Here is a 23,293-nt window from a genome sequence, read left to right as displayed (position 1 = left end):
GTCAAATTAGGCCACGTGATCAGTTTAGGCTGTGCTGCCATCTGAATGAAAAAAAAATCTTTAGGAGCGTAAAATCGTAAAAAGCTAAGCACCACGCACTATGGATATAGTTGTTTATCATTACCATATGTTTTTTTTTTTTTTAAATAAGGTTATGGATTAATAAACTTTTTAGTTTTTTGACTCCTTTTTACTATTTGACGCTGGACATAGTTCTATTTTTTTCAGCTAAGTGGAATCCTAATTGGTCGCTCAAAGTCAGCGTCAAGCGTCATCATGAAATTACCAGGGCTGCCAGATTGTATAATCGGATACAAAAAGTGTATAATATGGTTATTTTATGTATCCAGTTTGTATAGCAATCGTATGATTGGATACAAAAAAAAAATTCAAACGTGAAGTAAATTTTGTGAGAATTAAAATACCGATTATTTGAGATAACGAGAGATCGAAAATCGCTTAATCGTGATGAGCTTGTCGCTCTTTCGAAAACTATGCTAATCGAAATTGGCGTTCTCTGAGTAATATTCGTTAGCATTACAAGTAAACGTAAAAGTGACTTTTTAACCCAGCGCCACTTGCTACTGGAACTGTTTTTTAACAATTTTGTCGCTTTGTATAATGAGATTTGATTCTGTATAATTTCAGTGGCCGAGCGGTATAAAATAAGTTGGCTCTACTGACAGCCCTGGAAATGACATCTTTATGAATAGGTAGGTCTATATTATATTCGCACCGTGATACTAATTGACATTAAGCATTTTATTTTGATGTGTACATCGAGGTTGTGTGGCGTTGAATGATAGAATTAAAATTGTTCTCCATTATTCACGAATTACCTCAAAAATCCATCTCCATTTTCACCTTTCCTATAATGATATGACAATAACAATTTGACGTATATGTACTAGAAACGCCAGCAGTATTAAAACATAAGATAGAATATTCTGTGTGAAAAAAAAAGATTTTTTCTAAAATGATATCTATTCAGTGAGTCACAAAAACTAGGAAAAATAAATGTTCACTAATTTATAAAAGCTAACTTGCTTGGCTGTTGTCTACATCAAAGATAAATCGAACAATTGGTTAGTTTTTTAATCAATTTGATATTTTTTTATCTAGTTTTCCCAATTAGTTAACCTTTCGTCATCACTTTTTTAAAAGTAATAAATAGGTCTAAATAAACTTATTTTTTTATCTTTATATTGAAGGGTATTCATGTAACATTTCAATAGCAGATATTGAACTTTGAGCACCGTGTTTTTTAATATAAATATATTAAATGTGTTTTTAATAAAATTGAGTGATATATTTCGAAATATTTCTGTCACTTGAAAACTAAAAATTTTCAGCAAATTATAAAACAAATTTACTTTTTAACTACGCAATCAGTTAACAAATTATTTTACTTAAATTTATAAAATGGATCCACCAGATATTGAATCTGTATTAAAGGATTGGGAAGATTTATCCGTTGAATATAAAGATTTAGAAATATTAAATCGACAATATCAAGAAAAATTAGAAGAAATATCAGAGCTTCAAGAAAAATGTTTAAAAGGGATCAGTCATCAAAAATATCGTATCGGAATTATTAAACAAGCATCGAAAAAGTAAAGAGAAACAAACAACGTTAGTTTTATTTTAAAAGTTTTATGTAGCACTGTAATCATTGATGTTTTTTAGGTTGCGAAAAGGTTTAGATAAAGAACTAGTTGAAAGGCTAGATACTGTTGAAAAAGAGGAGGAACAACGATTAGCCCAATTATATGAAATGGAACAGATTTTACCTAAACAAAATGGAAGATATTTAAAAATTATTTTGGGAAATGTAAATGTATCCATCTTAAATAAGAATGATAAGTATGTTTGAAATATTTTTTTTCGATTTTGGATGTAGCACGGATCTAGTAATTATAGTAGGGATGTAGTATAAAGTCCTACTTTAGACGAGGGGGTGTATGAGTCAGGGGGAAGCAATGTGCCTACTTTTGATTGGCTGCGGTTCTCATTTGCGGGAAATTCAAATAGAACGATAATATTTCGTGTGTTTTAGATTTTAATATTTCTATATCCATGGTTTTAGTTTGCCTCAAGCAATATGCCTGCTTTTGATTGGCTGCGGCTGTTCGCACTCTCAATTGCGGGAATATTTAAATGGGTAACGAATTCTGCGTGTGTTGTAGATTGTCCGAGCAAAAAATCTTTCTATTTAAAGTAAAATCTTTTACCCTAAAGAAAAAAATTTATTTATTTTTTTTTTAAATACAATTTAGAAATTAATTACAAATATAATATTTTTAACTAATTACCCTTGGATGAAGGAATATACCTTTAATATTCCTATGACTGACTAATTACGTAAAGAATATATCGTAAATAATTCGTAAAATAATAAAAATAAAACTTCACTTATTTAAATTAAGATTAGGTTCACGGGTACATAATTCAATACATAAATAAGTAATAATTTTCCCAATTAAATTTTTACACTAATTACATATTTTAAAAATTCTATAATTCGTTGAAATTTAGATAACGAGATTGTAAAATTAAATAATATTGATGTTATTTTAGATTCAAGTATAAAGATGAATATGAAAAATTTAAATTGGTTCTTAGTGGTATTGGATTCCTGATGTCGGTTTTAAATTTAATTCTTAATTACAGGTAATTCGCGTAAATACAGAATGGTTAGCCAAAAATCATAGGAGGATTCTTCGCTAACACAATTTGATTAAAAAAAATTTTCATATCTCAGTTATTATTGTGTACCTCATGGGGTAGGGTCTTGCAGAATAGTGACTTTTTTCTTTAGGAAAATATTATGCCAGATATACGCTCTTGAAGGCGTTTATTATTGTCCATGTTTGAATTTTGTCCATTCTTAACCCACGTTTTTAGAACTGAGCCTGTGAGGAAATTTGATCTACTCATCAAAGAAACTATTGTAGGCACCTTTAATACACCAAATTAATTTTCCGCATAACATTTTTGGTGGATCATTCTGTACTGTACACAACGTATACTGACGTTAATAATAAATGTTTGATGAAGCAAACTTTGAACTAATCAATATTAATTGATTTAGGGCAGTTGAATTGGCATTTATATTTTTATTGGTTTGGTATTATTGTACATTAACAATTCGAGAAAGTATTTTAAAAGTGAATGGATCTAGAATTAAAGGTTGGTGGCGATTGCATCATTTTATTTCAACAGCAGCGGCTGGAATTTTATTAATTTGGCCAGATACAACAGCATGGCAATTGTTTAGAACACAATTTATGTGGTTTAATGCATATATTAGTAAGTATCTTTTCGTCATTAATAAGCTCGAAAAGTTCTAAACGCGAGAATCACCACCGTTTGAATTCTTTAAATACACTCCTACATACCTAGGTAGTTATTTCTTGAATCGATATTTTTATTAACTATTATAAATGGCCTATATTTCTACACTACCATTAACATTCCTATCGAACTTTTTCAATAAATCAAATTTTAATCGCTATTTAAAATATTGTCGCAAAATAAGCATTACGAATTCGTACTTTTTAATTAACTCAATATAGTTAATGTTTTGAATTGATTTTTATCTAAGTATTTTTTTTTAAATTTATTTTCAGGTTTTGTTCAATATCTTCAATTTGTATATCAACAAGGAGTTTTATATCGATTAAAAGCTCTTGGTGAAAGACATAACATGGATATCACCATTGAAGGTTTTCATTCGTGGATGTGGCGTGGTTTAAGTTTTCTTTTACCAACTCTATTTATTGGTTACTTTTTCCAATTATACAATGCTTATACATTATATAAACTGAGTTATCATCCAACGGCAACGTGGCATGTAAATATTTAAAAAGAACAATTTTCCAGATTGTTTATTATTTTTTTATTTTTTGGTATTGATTTTAGGTTCCTGTTCTTGCTGTAATGTTTTTCATAATATTTTGGGGTAATATAAGAACTACTGGTATAGTTGTATTCCAAAAATTGGATTCAAAAGATCGTGCTAAATTACAATACAGAGTTATGGGACAAAGAGATAGTAGTGCGTCCAAAAATCAGGTATTATTATTTTTAGTGCAATTAACACACAAAGGTGAATGTTTTTTATAAACTAATTTAGTAACCGTGGGTAACTTGTAGCTCCTAACCATTATGCATATTCTAGAGTTCTTTAAATGTATATATTTAGCTACGAACCATCTGCCTACGGTTCGTAGCTAAATATATACATTTAAAAAATTCCAGTTTTTTAATCGTTTTTTTAGCACGAGTGTTCTTTAAAAATTGAGAAATATTTTTTGTCTTCAATTTTGATAGAAATACAAATTGTTTTTCGGATTAAAAACATTTTTAACCCAAAAAGAAACCGAGTTCGTTGACGATATAGCCACTAGTTTTTCCAAGCTATTGGCAAAATTGGTATGCAAGGAGTGATGTTATGAAGCAATTTTTTTCTGTCGATACTTCAGAAATTTATCGTTCAATCGCAAAATCCACAGATTTTCATGTCTTATTGATTTTGAGTAATTACAATCCAAAAAAAAAACATAAAAATCTAGTTCATTTGACAATTAGATTAAAATTTTTCAAGATATCTTCAAAATCGCCCCGAAATAAAAGATTTTAAGCGATATTTTAGAAACTACTTGTTTTTCAGTCAAAATTCGTTCAATCGAATCAACTTAAGTTTTTTTAAATTCCGTAACGAACTTTTTTTTATTATTTTCTCCTTTTCTTCAATGAGGCAACCTTTGAAAATAAAGATAAAACTTTTTCTAACATAATTTTGCCCACAAATCAGACCCTTTGACGATTTATACAAATCTAACCCTTTGACGATTGGATTGGATTAGAAAGAAGCTAAAAATATTAATAAAAAAAAAGCATTTGGAATAAAATTGACTTTTGTTTACAGGAAGAAAAACCCAAGAAAACAAATTGAATGAATGGAATATTTATTATTTATCAGTGAATCGGTGGCATTTATCACAGTATATAATATATACATACACATATTATATTGGATGAGATGTACGTACACATATTATGTATGACTTTGATCATTTTACGTATTAGATTTATTATTATTATTATTATTATTATATTATTGTCTGTATATAATTGTTTGTCATAAATCAATTTTCAAAAAAAAATCACCAAGTTTTTTTTTTGTACCTGCAAAATCACTCTCACTCCAGACTATTAGTTCAATTTAATTATTTAAAAAAATCATATTAATAAGGAAAACAGTGTGGCATCTTTGAAATTTGGCACAATTGTTTATTTGGTTGTAACAAGTTCGTGCCGAAAAATCGACAAACCTCTTTGGGGAATTTTAAAAAAAAAGTAGAGGTCAGCTCAGTATTTTGAAATCACGATACTATTTTTAATAAAAGGGGAACCCAAGAGGGGATTTGTGTGGTAACTTGAGCGTCAGATTATCATATGAAGGGTTCTTTGGACCTTGCTTAGTAACTTCACCAAATATTAGCCCTAAATATGGGGGGACGCGTGTAAGACAGACGATTACATTAGTAAAAAAGAAATGTACATTGAAAAGATTGAAATGTAAATTTTTAAGCTAGTAAATAACTCACCATATATTAATCTGACGCGCTCGGGTTAATTTTTTTTTATTAATATGCTTTTATCATCTGCTCTACGCACGTTTCCCCTAATTTAGGGCTAATATTTAAAAATTTTTGATCTCTCGACAAATTCCGAAGCCCTACTTGTTTATTTTTGTTATTAACTTACTTTTACATATAGGAGATATAAGACTGAGTGGCTATATAGACTTTGGTCGGTAATAAAATGTACAAAGCAAACTATTTAAATAATTTTATGAAAAATACATTTAATTAAAATCATATGAAAATTTGACAATTAACTATTATTTATATCACAGACGAAAATTGATTAGATACATTTTGTGACTCTTTATTCGTACTATTATCTAAATTCACAAATGGATATTGTCGTTGATTGGACAATGAAAAATTACGTAAACCATGACGACCTTTTAAATGTTTTATAAAATTGGAATCGTTCGAAAAATGATGGTTACATTCAATGCATGAATACGGTCGTTCTCCTGTATGCTGTCTTAAATGTATCTGAAAATTGAAAAAACTATTTGAATTCAAGATCACTTTCGAATGGAAAAAAAATGAACTGGTTACTCACAGTCTAATTTTAATTACTATAAATATGATAAATAAAAAACTCACAGATTGAACATAGTTTCAGATAATCTTAACTAAGGCTTCAGGTTTAACTTTTTTTGTCGGAATTATATATTTTTTTCTTTTTGGGGTTGCCCTATCAAGACTGTTGTGATTAACCGGTTCAATTAGTTATGTTTGAGTATTCATTTAGCTTTACCTTTAAGTACGATTTTTCTCTAAAACATTTTTTACAATATTCACATTCGTGAGGTAATTCATTTGTATGAATACGAGAATGTAGTATTAATGCCCGCTTCCGTCGGAATGTTCGAGAACATACTTCACATTTGTGTGGTTGACCTTCCAAGTGGCATTCTTTATGTTGGTTTAAGTTATATTTATTTTTAAAACTGTAATCAATAATGTTTTTATTTTACAAATAAGATCATAGAGGTTCAAAGGTTCGGATAATCAATTTTCCATGTTTGTGAAAAGGGCTAATGTTTCGTAGGTAAATATTGAGTGGGAGTGGGTGAACTTGGTATAACAAGCGTTTCGTTCAAATCAGTACTATTATCAAAGCAAAAAATTCAACAAAATTGATGATCTGAATATCTTGACCTTTTTTGGTTAAAAATATCAAGATAATTAAATTAGGTATGAATTAGGTATGGACGTAGGATGCAGTGTTTAGTATCGCAGGCGCTTTTAGAATCGAATATTTAAAAAAAATATTGATACGTACACTTTCGGGCATAAAGGACACTGACAACGCTGGCCTTCCGTATGCCGATCTTCTATATGTCGGATCATTGCATTTTTTTGTATGAAACTTTTTCCACATTGTTCACAAGTATGCTGCTTTATACCTGTTACAAAAATAAACATTTTGTAATTAATTTTCTCGATTTTAAGATCACGAGATGCGGTGTGACTTTTATACACCCTGTATAATGGCACATTTGTTATTGGTATCAGATTACTACAACTAACAGTATTATTTACCTGTATGTATTTTTTTATGAGTATTTAAATTCGAACTATTCGTAAATTTTTTATGACAAATATCACATTCAAGAAACGATTTAAGTTCATCGGGCAAATGCTTCTGTCCATGAGTTAATAATGTTTGTTGCGTTTTAAAACTTTTTCCACATGTTGAACACATAAATTTTCGATCTGTTGAATGTTTAATTCGTAAATGTTGATCTATTACTGATTTACTGTATGAAAATTTTCCACAGAGATCACATCTAAACAAAAAAGTAAAAAACACCACCCTTAATTTTTTATTATCAATTCAAGTTTTATTAAATTTCTGAGGGAAGTAAACAAGTTTTTGTGACTTTAGTCTATAACACGTTTTACCAAACTTTTTTCGCTGATAATTTCTTTTACCAGTTTATCAATTATTTTGAGAGGCTGAGTACACCTATTTCAAGCATATACCATGCTCTACACCAGTCTATCACAATCATAAATTATATTATTTTTTTTGTTGTGACGGCGGGAATCGAATTCGTTATCCCAGGCATACCGCGTACGGAATTGGTTACACTATTTTTAAAGATATCTCACTGGTCCATGAAAATAAACAGATTTATACTCAAATATCTCATTTCCCTTTCAATTAATAATTATCGTACTTTTTACCATTTGGCAACGCTTTTGTGTATAGTGTATCACGACTACTGCAGAAGCTGTCACAGCTCCAAATGGTTCATGGAGTAGTGGCCAACCTTCTTCGGTATCACAATGGACCCTATGGTCTAAGTGTATCCCACCCCAGGACAGCCACGGCATTATCAAGAATTCAATTTTCTCTCTATGAAATATTTTTAATTTCTTTTGTGCATGGCGAGTCCCAAGGCAGAGTTGCCTACTCTGCCTAATGGTTAGTCCGGTCCCAATTTAATTTTAAAAAAACTGAGAACGTTGACATTTAGTGTGGCTCTGAGGGATGCTATTGTAACCTACCACTTAATTATCGTTCGGTGTTCGGATCATTATACATAATATAATGTTTTGGCAAATCTCTATACCGTTTATAATCGTACTTACTTGTATTTAAATTTGTTTCTATGAACACGCATATGCTTCTTAAATAAATCGTATTTAGTGTATACTTTAGAACATTCCATGCAAGTGTACTCTACAGGTATATCACTATGCTCCGTACCATAATGATCTCTTAACAACTTAACACCCTTAAAATCAACTTTACATACATTACAAATCCATGTATAATTTTTCCACTCTAAAATATAAAAATACTTTTAATATTGTTGGTACATCCAAAATTGACAACCTCGAATGGAATATGTTTTAGTAGCCAAAAATAATCTGCTTTGTTATGACAACCTCAGCATATTACTTGTGAGGCTAAAAATCAATACGGTTTTATTATGAATCGATTTAAAATCTCATATTTTTTTCAAAAAAAAAAAATTATATTAAAAATTGATTTCTTGAAAAATTAACATCCTTATTACTAAAAATTGAACCAATGACCTAAGGAGCTATTCATTAATTACGTAAGGGTAGGGGTTAGGGACATTAAAAAATCTCTACATGCTTTTATCTGGGGGAAGGGAGGTGCAAAACCCATTCTAATGTAATATTTTGTAAGTCGAAATTTAATAAAAGAATCTAGTTCCATTTCAGATTCCGAATAGTTTCTTCATTCTATAATGTACACTTCGGATTTCATCTTAATCTGGTTCGAGAAATCGTATGTAACCTTTCATGGGTAAAGAGAGGGGAGATCAATCGTCAAAATCAACCTTAAGTAATTAATTAATGCCCTTAAGCCATTATAAACCCTTTAGAAATTAAGATTAGTAGTATATTATTTTAGACTATATAACGGAAGGGGATAGTATTAGCCAATAGGATACAAGAAACTAATTTTTGGCTGAATATCGGTCTATTACAAGAAATATTTTTAAAAAAATTAATAAAATAAAAAAATTTTTACCAAATTAGTAAAAGGTAAGCACATCTGCTATGAAACATATTGGACATACCCACCTTCAATAATTTCTTTTAAGTGTCTTTTAAATTCTTCTTTACTGACATCTCCAATTTTTTTAGCTTTTTTTGATTCATTTTTCACCTAAATAAAAATAAATTGTAATTTAGAAGGTTTCTTTCAAATCAATAACGTGCAGAGAATATTTATGTTTTCTTAATTTTAAGGTAGATAGTTACCGTTTTCGAAGACGAATTTTTATTATCTGCAACGATATCTTCGGTTTTAACAATCTCATCTAAAATCAATTAAATCATTCCTTTAAAATAATATTGAAAAATTGTACGAAACGAGAATAAAACAATCGATGTAAGCTGATTTAACGTTTGTAGAATGAAAAACATGTATAAAAATAATCAGATCATCTTTTTATCGTGCATACATTAGGCTTAAAGATCGAAAATTCCCACTGAGCGTTCTAAAACATTAATTTAATTTGTAGCATACATATCACACTGTACGAGCTATCAAAAAGGCGAATTCGTGCTGCATCAATTTGTGAAAAGTCAATCTAAATATCTCTAGCAAATAGAAAATTAAGATATTTAAAAAAAAAAAAAAACGCGTTGTAGCCTTTTAAAACATTCAATGAGCTTTTTTAACGCTCAAGGAGAGATTTCAACTTTTGGACTTAACATACACAAACCTATTAATACAGCGAATAAGCCGGAAAAAGTGGCGACAGTGGTAAAGTTGGAAAACAGCACCGATTTCAAAAAAGCTTCAAGCAAAAAATGTTGGGTGTATAGGCGCATGTGTTCCGCAAATATTAAACTTGACCTAGACTTTCAGGCTCAATGAAAAGCTCACTCTACTCCATGACTGTTAATAGATAGATGAACACTCAAAATTAGAAGTTGTTGTTCATTAAAAAGGTAACATTTTTTCGAAAATCGTATAGCTGAGGAAAACGAAGTGAAAAGGTTTACCCAAAATTGTTTTTTCATATCAAAATTATTATTGCGTATAATCGTTTCTGCGGAATCTAGAAATCTCTTTGAAAAAAAAAATTTCCAATAAATCCAACAACAGTTATTTGTTTTCTATAAAGAACATTTTTGTTCAAATTGAATGAAGAAACACGCAAAAATCGAGATTGTTCGTCTAATGTTTGTCAGTTACTAATCAGAGTGAGTTTTTAATTAAGCCCGAACATTTATATCAAATTTAATACACGCACAAGATTTGTGCCTATGAAACTAACATTTCTCGTTTGAAGCATTTTTCTCGATTAAACTTATTTTTCGAGTTTCACTTATATTTCAAAGTACCCTGTATAACTCGAAAACCTATAACTGGGTATAAAGGAGGCAGGCATTAAGAATTGGCTCGCATGATCAAGACCTTATTTAGCTTGATTTGTAAATAAGCATTTACAAATTATTTGAATTATGCAAAATTAAGTGCTTCTTATAAGCTTCTGGCTTATTAATTTTTAAAAACATTTATGATTTATTAAGATTCAATCGAAACAATGGCATTAAAATGTGTTAGCACCGATTCATAAATCGGTTGTTACTGCGAATCGAATACAATGTTTGTTTAAATCAACCTTATCTCCAATTTTTGCTGCTCTATTTACAAAGTAAAAATAACAAGACTTTTCCAATCTAACAGGATACTTACCTTTGGACTCTAATTTAGGTACGACACGATTAATTAAAGGTATATCCTCAGTCGAATCCCCTACGAAATGAATAAAAAAAAAAAATTGTAAACATGAATAGAAAAATATATTTTCTAATTTTGCACAATACAGTACATTGATTAGTATCCAATGAATGAAAATTATCATCTTCGGATTTAATATCACATTCTTCAAGTTTCACTTCGAATTTATCTTGAAGAATTTCTTGCGCCTTTTGAATTTGTTTATGGAATTCATTTGTTTCAAATACTTTTTTAAAACAATTGCAACAAATATCTTTTGGTAAGATATCATTGTTGCTAACATCTAAATTAAAATATTGATAGATTTTTTCAAATGGATTTAAATTTATATATTTTTCATTGTTACTTTCTATTAATAATTTTTTTGAATATACTTCAGCACAAAGTCTACATGTAAAATCATTTTCAGTTGAAGACATTTTTTTCACTAATAAACAATCACAAAAATACAAATATGTCAAAAATAATGGCAGTTGGCTTTGTTCCATTCCACCTAAGTAGATAGCTAGGGGTGTACGAAAAATAATGGAAAAGTATAGTAGATTTTGAGAATTAATGATTTTATTAATTGTAAAAACCTTTGACTTCAAAGGCTATGAAAAAGTAAACACTTGCTCACAACTGATACAAAAAAATCTAATTTATAAAGTTGAGTCTTATTAAAAACCAAAAAAAACTTTGTTCGAAATATTTTTTCGAAAAATGAATAAATTACGTCCATAAACCACGTGGTCATTCTTTAGCCATTCTTAGACCCCTCCCTCCCTTCAAGTAGCCTAACGTAGCTTTTCCTAAAACCCTTCCCCCCTTTCTGATGGAACGTGGTTTTTTGTCACGATATTTTCTGTTTTCTAGTACATATTATTTAGCTGTTATTATTTTTTTGTTAAATAAATTTATAATAATTAAATAATTCTAATTCTTTGCTCTTCCCCCCGTTACGTGGCTCAGCGTAGCATTCAAACTCACCCCTTTTGACCAGGCTACGTGGTTTATGGACGCTCCCTAATATGTCAATCGCTGGACATATTTCCCATCATGCATTGCAGGATTGGAATACCTCCTTTTATTTTATCTTAAGGTGAGTATGACTGTCACTGTGACGTACTAATGTCAAATTGACAAATACAAACAACACAGAACATGGACATCAAAAATTTATTTTGCCGCTTATGTGCTGAATTACAACCAGATTATAATTTATTAGAAATAAGTGATGATAAAGCAGCAAATATGAATTTGGTCAGTAAAATAATGCAATGTTACAATGTGAAAATAACAAAAGATGATATTTTACCGCGACATGTTTGTTCGAATTGTTGTGATAAAGTGATCAATGCATATGAATTTCATGAATTAGTACACAAATCACAAGAATTCTTAATGAAACAAATGATCAAAGTGAAACAAGAGAATGTCGACTCATCAAATACATTTAATGATGATTTAAATGTAAATGATTTTAGTAATGATTTCTTAAACGCTACGAAACAAGGTAAATAGTGTACGACTTCAATTTTTTGATTTCTACGAGTTCCTACTGCATGACTTATTTGCGAGATTCGCTCAACACCAATCCTGTTCCCAAAACTGCTACATAGCAACGCCACATATGTCGAATCCGAACCACTGGCCCCTCCTACCTCCAGTAGGACCGTAACCGCTCCACCTCCAGTGTTAGTGAATGTAATGTATATAATATATGACTATGGTAATTATATTACCGTTAAAAAAATTTACAAATAACTGAAAAAGTTTAAAAAGCTATTTTATTACCAATTTCTAGAAAATTATACCAATGACAGCAATTCTGATGATGAAAATTCATTGACTCAAGAAAAGTTTACATCAAAGGTAAATATTATTAGCTTTCTGTTATAACATTTCTTAGTTAACAGTTACCAACAAAGAGATCCTCTTACAAAATGAATTTCTCATTAATATAGTAATAATATCATTCTCATTAATATCACCGAATAACAAATTTCCCAACAATGGTGAAAAAATTATTGTAAAAAAGCAATAAGTTTCTATTTTACTTTTTAAAGTATAATAAATTTTAAAGTTTTTACTCATATCTGATCGGATTTAAGTTCGGAATTTTTGATTTGTAGGTATCACAAAATAGTATATCTAAACGAGATTGTTTGTCTGAAAGGGATGTTGAATGTGTAGTTAAAGGTAAATTTTTAATTTTTATTTATAGGCTGACCTAACAAAAATGATAACTATGAAATTATTTCACAAAGCCGCTTTAGTTTTTTACCCGCTAATAATAAACGGTGTTACTTTTGCCTCCTCCGTGCCTTTAAGGATCATAGTGTGCACGCAAGAGTAAAAAAACCCGCAGACCAGTGCTAACTCGATCCCATTAAAGGCATGGTCAACCATATCTCTAACTGTATTTACGGATATATAGATATCCTTAGTGAATTGTAGTGATTCTTAAAAATACGAACATCCAGGACGGGTGGCAAAAACATTCCGAATAAAAAATGTCAGACTCATGAATAGAAAATCTCAATTTGTCTTGTATATTTGCAAAAATATACTGGTAATCGAATTAATTGCCCTAGTGCAGTTTGTATTCGATTGTTGCTTTTTACGTAACCGACAGAGCCGCTAAATCAAATATAATTTAATCTTTTTTGTAATTAGAAATTAAAACAAGAAAGCGGAAATCCAAAAACTGGAAATGTGTTGATTGTGATATGTACTTGGCAAATCCAATGAAATATCGTGATCATTGCTTGAATGAACATAATCGAGAACCAGAATTTCCATGTCCAGATTGTACAAAAGTCTACAATAAATTATTTAGTTACTTTGCGCATATACGAATACATAAAAAAAAGTTTGTGTGTGATACTTGTAAAAAAGTATGTCGAGGTAATTCAGAATTACAACGTCATATGAAAACACATTCAACTGAAACTCCGTTCCCATGCATGGAATGTAATAAATCGTAAGTACTCGTCTTCTTTTATTATTTTAAGTACTTCAAGCACCCAAATTAAAAAATAAAATCTTTTCGTGGTTAATAATGAATATTAATTTAATATCCTAGTTGTTTTATTTTTTGTTTAATTTCAAGATTTAAACTTGTTTAACATACTACCGCAATTGCTGCATATAATTAATGCCTATTTTAATTTCTTGAAAAAACATACTATATTTTCAGATTCAAAACTGAGGAATATTTACAAAAACATCAGAATGTACATTTGCCTGAAGGAATTAAAAAGAAAAAGCCAAAAGTTTATTCGTGCGACTTATGTTATAAAACATTTTCAAAAGAAGAAAATTTAAACGCACATAAAGAAAATCATGGTCCCGAAGAAGGTAATCACGCTAAACACGCAGGTTAAAGTTACCATGGTAACGAAGCTTATTAACTCTTTAAGTGGCAGCATTTCCGTGTTGGCCAGAAGGCTGGATTAATTTCAGAACACACCCTTAATTCATATAAAATATCTTTACGAAATACAAAAGAAATCTGATGAAAGATCAAAGAAAAATTTTAGGCAAAGCAATAAACTAGAATGTATTTATTTTAGAGCCTGCTAGAAATTTCGTATGCGATATATGTGGTAATAATTTCACTCGAAAAGGTAATTTAAAAGAACATATGACGACGCATAATGTGGTTTCATTGAAATGTGATAAATGTCCAACAGTGTAAGTATTACATACATATAGAGATCGATTATATAACATTCTCTTTACGCATTATTCTCACTTTAATGTTTCACCTCACTCTTTACCATTTCGATCGATATATTTGCATTGGAAGTTCAATTTTCAACGTGTGATATTTAGCAAACCTCAGAAACAACTCGACATTCAACAAGCTACACGATTTTTTGAAACGCAACATTTTAGTAAGAAAGCAATATCGAATTTTTTAACCATGTCCACAAATCTTCATTAATTTTGTACCAAGATTTTAATTCTATTAAAAACCATTACAGCTGCACAACCTTCTAATTTCTAATCTTTCAAGATTGAAGAATATTATTGTTGGTGGGCTCCATAAAATTCACTGAATTTTAATTAAAATCTAAATTTTTCACTACAATTAGAGTTAGATAATCGATCTTCAGCTATCAATATTGAATGTCATAATTATATAATCTGACCGTGATTAATTATATTATTTTATTTTAGATTTAAAAACGAGCGCAGTTTACGAAGACATCAAATATGTCATACGAATAATATGCCATATACATGTGATGTTTGCTTACGACCATTTCGGCATAAACATGGTCTAACACGACATGCTGAAATTCATACAAATCAATTACCTTTTGAATGCGAATACTGTCAAAAACGTTTTAGACAAAAATCCTTCTTAAAGGTAATACCATTAGCAAGCTTTGTAGTTGGGTTAAAAAATTTATTGTATTTTACTATGGGTTGGTAATCCTTGTCCAACTTTTTAGAAATGTTTTGGGTTAGTAATTTTAAAACCATTTTTATTTGAAATTTTTTTTAAACATTACGTGATATTCAATATTTGTTAAATGTACCACTCGGTAAAAAAATTACAATAAATTATTAAATAAAAAATACAATTTCCATCTAGATATCAATACTACTTTTGTCGGCTGCAAAATTTTTTTAAGGCAACATTCCTAGTATTTCTTATTATTCTAAAATTATGTTTAGCGTGATAATGTATTCCTTTTGTTTTTAGATACACTTAAGGCAGCACACAGGAGAACGACCGTATTCCTGTCTAGAATGTAATCATAGTTTTACAAATGATTCGAATTTCATAAAACATTTAAAAGGACGCCATGGATTGACTAATGTTTCAGTAGCAAAGCAGCGTCAGTATCCATTTGTATATAAAACGGATGAATAAAAATGAATGAAATTTTAAATTTCATCTCTACATTTTGGAGTGGCTACGGCCCTGACATTTATTAAAATAATTATGATGCGGTTATTATGAATTCTCTAAATTGTGACTTAAAATATAAATTGATAATAAAATTTATAATATGAAATAAAATTTAATTTGTTGTATTTTAATGATTTTAATTTAATTCTTATATGAAAGTAAGTTTTTGCTTACAAAGTTTTTCTTTATCTCTAAGCAGTTATGAGTTCACTTTTAATGGCCTGATTACTGAAGGTATTCAAGGTGCGAACAAGTACTCATAACTCTTTTATCCCTACAACTTTTGTATAAAACTATTTTTCTAAAATCCTTATTTTTCGAAAGCTTTGGGTGTTTCGGAATTTTTCTAACTTTCTGTATAACTGATAGATTACGTATGGACGACCCATAGTACAGAATAGTATCTATCTCAGAGATAGTCCCTGATCTATATGACAAATAGCACAGTACATCACTTAACAGGCATTGCAGACCACCATGTATTTGGCAGATAAAGTTTTATTTTTCATGCAAACTATTTTATTCATTTGGGAAGAGTTAGGGATACATTTTTATAACTTGGGAATAATTAATGTTCCTGTAAAACTAAAAAGTTATATAAAACCTTTTTTATTTGGAGAATGAAATTGAAGAATTTTAAATTTCCCGCCTCGTCAAGATGTGCATCATCTACATAGTACCAACGACAGGAAAAAAAAACCACGTCAAAATTATAGAGGCAAATTATATATTTATGTTGAAATGTTGGCATTCAAATACTCATCTCTGACCAAAGAGTATAAGATAGAGGAGGATTCTCAGGGCAATGTTAAAAAAAAAGTTTACTTAGATATACGAGTTTTGCCTTAGAGACACTCTTTTTAGAACGCCTCTAGTAAAGAATATAGAATATCTAGGTAATTTGTACTCATTGGTAGTACACATTTCAAAAATAAGCTAGTGTAGCGCTACTTTCTCATAAATTGACAGTGAACCATTCAGGCTTCCGTACTAATGTCATATTGACAAACAACTATATTTTACCAATGTTGACAAATATAAATGATAAACAACACAGAACATGGATGTCAAAAATTTATTTTGTCGTTTATGTGCAGAATTGCAACCAGATTATAATTTAATAGAAATAAGTGATGATAAAGCAGCAAATATGAATTTGGTCAGTAAAATAATGCAATGTTACAATGTGAAAATAACAAAAGATGATATTTTACCTCGACATGTTTGTTCGAATTGTTGTGATAAAGTGATCAATGCCTATGAATTTCATGAATTAGTACAAAAATCACAAAAATTTCTAATGAAACAAATGGTTCAAATTAAACAAGAAAATATCGATTCATCAAATACCTATAATGATTATTTGAATGTAAATGATTTTAGTAATGATATCTTAAACTCTACGAAACAAGGTAGGTAACTAGTGAACGATTTGATTTTTCTGAGAATATGAGCTCAGTTAAGTTGATATTTCAGTTTTATTCATTTGAAAGATAGAAGCACAGATCTAGTAATTATAATAGGGATGTAGTATAAAGTCCTACTTTAGACAAGGGGGTGTATCACTCAGGGAGGAAGCATTGTGCCTAATTTTGATTGGTTGCGGCTCTCATTTGCGGGAAATTCAAATAAAACGATAATATTTCGTGTGTTTTAGATTTTTAAATATTTCTATATCCATGGTTTTAGATTGCCTCAAGCAATATGCCTGCTTTTGATTGGCTGCGGCTGTTCGCACTCTCAATTGCGGGAAAATTTAAATGGGTAGCCAATTCTGCGTGTGTTGTAGATTGGTCCTAGCAAAAAATCTTTCTATTTAAAGAAAAAAATGTATTTCATTTTTTAAATACAATTTAGAAATTAATTACAAATAAAATATTTTTAACTAATTACCCTTGGATGAAGGAATATACCTTTAATATTTCTATGACCGACTAATTATAATCGATTTACCACTGATGAGATAATCTACTAATTATATAAGTATGTGTGACTTATTTATTACGTAGTCTTACTTCGATTTTCATAAAAGTGTCAGGTACTTCTGATTTTTCTATCAACCACATGGACCATGGTTTATAGAAAAAAGAGTATAATGTAATCATCATTTGATGTCCTATAATTTTCTTATTCAAAATGAATAAATCAGTTTACACGAAAAAGTTTAAAATTCCAACTATCATTTTCTAGAAATATATTCTGATGACAGCATTCATGAAGATGAAAACCCACTGATAGAAAATAAATCTACATTAAAGGTAAATATAACCAGCTTTTGATATTCTTAATTAATAGTGGCGTTTAATTTTACTTTGGAATCGTTTAAAAATCGAAATGGAATGAATGAGTAGAGGATAGATTTTGTGTTAAATAATCAAAGAAAATTATTATAAGATAGTTATTGAAATTAATTTCACGATACTCGAAATTAAAATTGTATGTTTTGTAAAAGAAATTTTAATTGAAAAATTTACAACAGACTTACATTTCGCTAAATGTCGATATTTCTACTGCAACGCAACCATTGTCAGTAGCTAAGTTTATCCATATAACACAATACAAACATTCTTTACAAAGTTAATAATGAATATATTAAACATTAGCAAAAATTATAGTAATACATAAAAAAATTATATAAAAATACAAAAAACTAACACACACAAAAATAAATTATTTAAGACCAACAAACTATTTGTAACAATGTTAATATACAACTTTATTTCGAGTATCGTGGTATTTATTTCAATAACAATGTCTAAACTTGAAAGATGTTTTACGATTCATAGGACACTCTAAATACACGATATTACATGAAATTTTTGTCACCCGTGAAATTAATTTAAAATGGTGAAATTATGCCGTTTTTTAAAACGAATAAAAAAAAACCTTGGGACTGCGACCTCCGATACTGAACAGATTTTCGCAATTGATGTTTCAAAATGTGAAAATCTATAAAGAAGAATTCTAATCCGAAAAATAACCGTTTTTAAAAAGCAAACAACTTTTGTTTGAAACAATTTAGATTTACAACAATCTCACAGAGATATTTCCACTAATATATTAATGATATGTTAGTGTTTTAATAATTAACATGTTAATTGTAAAATGTAGCAAATCTACTAAGTTTATGAAAAAAGTGTTTGAATTCACCACCTAAAACTGTTTTGATGGGCAGCTAAAATACTATGAGCCGTGCAAATCATAAAAAAAAAATTTGGTTCTATATTTAAGCAAATTTGGATAATTTTTATTAGAAAAACAATGAACGATAAATGTCATAAAAGTTGCACAACGGGACAAAGTGGAAATTCCGCTGTCTATTAATAAGTAAGTAAGCACAACTAATTTATTATTTCTGACAAAAATAACTCGACAAAAATTTATCGGTAATCAATAATCCTGATATTCTTGAAATTAAAGCGAAGGCTCGCAAATTTAACGAAATGTTATGTGATTAGCTAGGCAATGCTTTTTGTTTTACATTGCTTCAAACTTGGATGGAATATGCCGCTTTGTCCCAGTAAGTAGAAAAGCATATGCCGCTTTGCCCTCAAACGTGTTAAAATAAGAGTTTTGTTAGAATCTATTGATATGAAATTTTTTGAACACAGTATTGTTTTTAGGATCCACAAAATAGTATATCTAAACGAGAATATTTGTCTGACCGTGATGTTGAATGTGTAGTCAAAGGTAAAATTTTAATTTTTATATTTAGGCTTGTTCATCATAAATGATTCTTATCACCAATAATAAAGCGGGCAAATAAAAATGATAATCGGGAAAGTATATTTTTGAAAAATTTTTTGACCACAACAAACCGTGAATTTGGATTACCTGAAAATCCAAAAGAATAAAACACATGTGCTATCAATAAGTTACGCATTTATGGCTAGGCTATGCTAAAAATTGTTGATTGTAATTTATATAAATTTGAGATTTAATTGGAAAAAAATATTTTTGGAAGTAAAAAGTTCATATTTGTCAAAATGCACTGATAATCGAATCAATATCCGTCCCTAGGGCAGGTTTTAGATTTGTTCGTTCCGGACAGATCTGTTAAATAAAATATAATATAAATTTTTTTTTGCAATTAGAAATTAAAACAACAAAACGAAAATCCAAAAAATGGAAATGTAATGATTGTGATATATACTTGGTAAATGCAATGAAATATCGTGATCATTGCTTGAATGAACATAATCGAGAACCAGAATTTGCATGTCCAGATTGTACAAAAGTCTACAATAAATTATTTAGTTATTTTGCGCACATAAGATTACATAAAAAAAAATTTGTGTGTGATACTTGTAAAAAAGTATGTCGAGGTAATTCAGAATTACAACGTCATATGAAAACACATTCAACTGAAACTCCGTTCCCATGCATGGAATGTAATAAATCGTAAGTATTCATCAACTTTTATTATTTATAAGTACTTGAAGCACCCGAATTGCAAAAATATTTTCGTGGTTAATAATGAATATTAATTTATTATCCTAGTTGTTTTATTTTTTGTTTAATTTCAAAGTTTAAACTTTACATACCAAGGCAAGTATATCGGAAGACGGTATTCTCGCTGCACCATAGCGATCATTTGGGATCTTCAGTAAAGGATGTTATGATGATTTACATAAATGATAGAAGGAAATGATTTGTTAAGAAAACTTGTAGTAAAAAGAAGTAATATCCAAATTATTTTCTACGCTATAAGAGTAATGACGATTAGCTAATTCATACTGATCATGACTACATTGTAGTCGAACTACGTATTTATATAATACAAAAATTGATCAAGGAAAATGGGGAAAATCGAAATTTAATTCTTTTTATATTTTCAGTTTCAAAACTGAGGAATATTTACTAAAACATCAAAACGTACATTTACCAGAAGAAATTAAAAAGAAAAAACCAAAGGTTTATTCATGCAATTTATGTTATAAAACATTTACAAAAGAAGAAAATTTAAACGCACATAAAGAAACTCATGGTCCTGAAGAAGGTAATCACGCTGATCAGTTTAGGTTACTGTGGTAACGCATTTTATGAACTAATTAACACGTAGCGTTGCCGTGCTGGTTAAAATACTGGGTTGATTTCAGAACACACTCTAAATTCGATCTTATAAAATATCTTTACGGAATACAAAATAAATCCGATGAAAAATCAAAGACAATTTTTGGCAAAGCAATAAACTAAAATGTATTTATTTTAGAGCCTGCTAGAAATTTCGTATGTGATATATGTGGTAATAATTTCACTCAAAAAGGTAATCTAAAAGAACATATGATCACGCATAATGTGGTTTTATTGAAATGTGATAAATGTCCATCAGTGTAAGTATTACACACAGAGATCGATTATATAACATTCTTGTTACGTATTCTGCTCAGTTGAATATATATTTTCCGTTTTATTAATTTTTTATATCATTAATTATCCACCATAAAATTTCGAGCAATGTATTTGGTATCTTGAGTTTAACTTCCAAGTCAATCATCAAGCCATAAGCCTTTTTTATACGCAATCTTTTCATCGGTGAAAGAATCCCGAGTCTTATAAATATAAATAATATCAAGTCTTTATGTAAGAAACCAAGAGTATATACATGTTGTCAAAGACACCAAACCTTGGACAAGGTTGATGTAATTAATAACTTCATTAATTCTGTACTTACTTAGTTTTTGTTGCAATTAAAAATCAATTAGCTATACAATCTCCTAATTCCTAGACTTTATATAAATTTCGATACGCTATCCAAATATGTTAATAAAGAATATAATTTGGGATGACTGGATAAAATTCATTGAGCCAAATAACTAGAATTAAAATGTAAATTTTTCACTACAATTAAAATTAGATTAATCGATCTCCAGGTATTAATATTGAATGTAACATAATTAATTGAGATTATGCAATCTCAACATAATTAATTAAATTATTTTATTATAGATTTAAAAGCGAACGCAGTTTACGCAGACATCAAATATGTCATACGAATACTATGCCATACACATGTGATGTTTGTTTACGTCCATTTCGACATAAACATGCTCTAAAACGGCATGCTGGAATTCATACGAATCAACTACCTTTTGAATGCGAATACTGTCAAAAACGTTTTAGGCAAAAATCCTTTTTAAAGGTAATACAGTTTGTACTACCTTTATTAAAAATTTATTGTATTTTACAATAAGTTATTAGTAATTTTTGTTCAACTTTTTAGAAAAGTTATGGGTTATTAACTTTTGAACTTATTAACTTTTGAATTTTATTTGACAAATTACAAAAAATTATTAAATATAAAATTAATTAACAATTTCCATCAATATTTCACCAGTTATCAATATTTCTTTTTTTTCGCCTGCAAAATAGGCCCTATTTAAGGCATCAATCCTAGTATTTCTAATTATCATAAAAATTTGTTTAGTGTGACAATGTATCATTCCTGTTTTCAGATACACTTAAGGCAACACACAGGGGAACGACCGTATTCCTGTCTAGAATGTAATCAAAGTTTTACAAATGATTCAAATTTCATAAAACATTTAAAAGGACGCCATGGGTTGACTAATGTTTCAGTAGCAAATCAGCGTCAGTATCCATTTGTAAATAAAACGGATGAATTAAAATATGCAATGGTGGCATGTTAATGAGGAAAATTTTCATATTGAGAAAAATAAAAAATATCATTCTATAATTTGCGTCAAAAACTGCACCAATCTACAAAATCTAGATTTCGATAGCGTGTGTAGCAATTTTAATATAGTTAGGTATAACCACAATTAACTATTGTTAAAATAATTGTAATATGGTTGTTATAAATTCTCAACTTAAAGTGTAAATTAAGTAATAAAATTTAATTTGTTATATTTTAATGATTTTAATTTCCCATCAGATTATGTAATATAGTAAATTAGTCTATTCTTATATAAAGTTTTTGCTTACAAACTCTGAATATGAAGTGAAAAACTTTTTGAAGAAAGAAAAAAGTCGTTTTCTGTAAATGGAAAAACATACATTGTTGAACACTTTTCGAACAAAAGTTGTTGGGGTTTTTATTGTTATAAATAAAAATCAATTTCCACAAATGTTAATCCGTGCATCACTTCAAAACGGCTGCCCCTATTTGGCTAATTTTTTTGTTTGTTTCGTATTTGTAATCATCTGGAAAAGGTTTGTATGATAGAAAATATTATAAAAATAGTACGGAATTTGAGTTTATAAATCTCTAGAGAAAAAAGTGAGTAGGCTACTATTGATAAATGATAAGTAACCTGGTAGTCTAAGTTAGAACTACTCAAAACAGGTCAGCTTCCTGTTTTAATTAGTACGAATTATTATCGCCAGTTGATGGTGTTACAATTCTTAATTATCAATATTGGGTACCTAATATGGTATGGGTGGAGAAATGCACCAGGTACACCAGCTAGTTGAGAATAGTTTTTTAATTTAAATTTGTTATCTGTCGAACTTAAATCAGTTCAACTTTTTTATCTTTAC

At 29.1% G+C, this 23,293-nt stretch overlaps 4 protein-coding genes across 4 annotated transcripts; 3 read left to right on the top strand and 1 right to left on the bottom strand.

Moving 5' to 3' along the window:
* The first annotated feature begins 1,372 nt into the window (after window positions 1–1,372).
* LOC123294060 (transmembrane protein 120 homolog) lies at window positions 1,373–5,136 on the top strand. The gene is made up of 7 exons (XM_044875127.1): window positions 1,373–1,613; window positions 1,687–1,863; window positions 2,578–2,670; window positions 3,092–3,309; window positions 3,630–3,853; window positions 3,922–4,074; window positions 4,931–5,136. Exons 1-7 carry the CDS (start codon window positions 1,423–1,425, stop codon window positions 4,955–4,957), a joined length of 1,083 nt encoding a protein of 360 aa, XP_044731062.1. The 5' UTR covers window positions 1,373–1,422; the 3' UTR covers window positions 4,958–5,136.
* Window positions 5,137–5,912: 776 nt separating this feature from the next.
* Window positions 5,913–11,303, bottom strand: LOC123292560 (zinc finger protein 501-like). The gene is made up of 10 exons (XM_044873273.1): window positions 11,276–11,303; window positions 10,976–11,167; window positions 10,840–10,899; window positions 9,393–9,451; window positions 9,213–9,297; window positions 8,244–8,439; window positions 7,188–7,435; window positions 6,928–7,051; window positions 6,400–6,592; window positions 5,913–6,131 (listed from the first exon to the last, which is right to left on the bottom strand). The coding sequence occupies exons 1-10, from the start codon at window positions 11,301–11,303 to the stop codon at window positions 5,913–5,915; spliced, it is 1,404 nt and encodes a 467-aa protein (XP_044729208.1).
* A 724-nt stretch (window positions 11,304–12,027) lies between these two features.
* On the top strand, window positions 12,028–15,853 carry LOC123292559 (zinc finger protein OZF-like). The gene is made up of 8 exons (XM_044873272.1): window positions 12,028–12,379; window positions 12,671–12,738; window positions 12,999–13,065; window positions 13,543–13,849; window positions 14,066–14,226; window positions 14,442–14,562; window positions 15,052–15,244; window positions 15,584–15,853. The coding sequence occupies exons 1-8, from the start codon at window positions 12,028–12,030 to the stop codon at window positions 15,752–15,754; spliced, it is 1,440 nt and encodes a 479-aa protein (XP_044729207.1). The 3' UTR covers window positions 15,755–15,853.
* Window positions 15,854–16,853: 1,000 nt separating this feature from the next.
* LOC123294058 (zinc finger protein OZF-like) lies at window positions 16,854–22,558 on the top strand. Its single transcript, XM_044875125.1, has 8 exons — window positions 16,854–17,205; window positions 17,984–18,051; window positions 19,417–19,483; window positions 19,888–20,194; window positions 20,632–20,792; window positions 21,006–21,126; window positions 21,743–21,935; window positions 22,249–22,558. Exons 1-8 carry the CDS (start codon window positions 16,854–16,856, stop codon window positions 22,441–22,443), a joined length of 1,464 nt encoding a protein of 487 aa, XP_044731060.1. The 3' UTR covers window positions 22,444–22,558.
* Window positions 22,559–23,293: the final 735 nt, after the last annotated feature.

This window comes from Chrysoperla carnea, chromosome 2, assembly GCF_905475395.1.
Source record: "Chrysoperla carnea chromosome 2, inChrCarn1.1, whole genome shotgun sequence".
NCBI lineage: Eukaryota > Metazoa > Arthropoda > Insecta > Neuroptera > Chrysopidae > Chrysoperla > Chrysoperla carnea.
This window is presented reverse-complemented; position numbering and strand designations above follow the sequence as displayed.

What these genes read in the sequence shown, in the direction of transcription:
- LOC123294060 (XM_044875127.1), top strand. Translation starts at nt 1,423, where the DNA reads ATGGATCCACCAGATATTGAATCTGTATTAAAGGATTGGGAAGATTTA. An exon ending in ATCCAACGGCAACGTGGCAT is followed by an intron (nt 3,854 to 3,921) that starts GTAAATATTTAA and finishes TATTGATTTTAG; the next exon opens with GTTCCTGTTCTTGCTGTAAT. An exon ending in GTAGTGCGTCCAAAAATCAG is followed by an intron (nt 4,075 to 4,930) that starts GTATTATTATTT and finishes TTTTGTTTACAG; the next exon opens with GAAGAAAAACCCAAGAAAAC.
- LOC123292560 (XM_044873273.1), bottom strand. Translation starts at nt 11,303, where the DNA reads ATGTCTTCAACTGAAAATGATTTTACAT. An exon ending in TCATAAAAAAATACATACAG is followed by an intron (nt 7,052 to 7,187) that starts GTAAATAATACT and finishes TTTTTGTAACAG; the next exon opens with GTATAAAGCAGCATACTTGT. An exon ending in TGTCCTTTATGCCCGAAAGT is followed by an intron (nt 6,593 to 6,927) that starts GTACGTATCAAT and finishes TATTGATTACAG; the next exon opens with TTTTAAAAATAAATATAACT.
- LOC123292559 (XM_044873272.1), top strand. Translation starts at nt 12,028, where the DNA reads ATGGACATCAAAAATTTATTTTGCCGCTTATGTGCTGAATTACAACCA. An exon ending in AAGAAAAGTTTACATCAAAG is followed by an intron (nt 12,739 to 12,998) that starts GTAAATATTATT and finishes TTTGATTTGTAG; the next exon opens with GTATCACAAAATAGTATATC. An exon ending in GACAAAAATCCTTCTTAAAG is followed by an intron (nt 15,245 to 15,583) that starts GTAATACCATTA and finishes TTTTGTTTTTAG; the next exon opens with ATACACTTAAGGCAGCACAC.
- LOC123294058 (XM_044875125.1), top strand. Translation starts at nt 16,854, where the DNA reads ATGGATGTCAAAAATTTATTTTGTCGTTTATGTGCAGAATTGCAACCA. An exon ending in AACTCATGGTCCTGAAGAAG is followed by an intron (nt 20,793 to 21,005) that starts GTAATCACGCTG and finishes TATTTATTTTAG; the next exon opens with AGCCTGCTAGAAATTTCGTA. An exon ending in TGTGATAAATGTCCATCAGT is followed by an intron (nt 21,127 to 21,742) that starts GTAAGTATTACA and finishes ATTTTATTATAG; the next exon opens with ATTTAAAAGCGAACGCAGTT.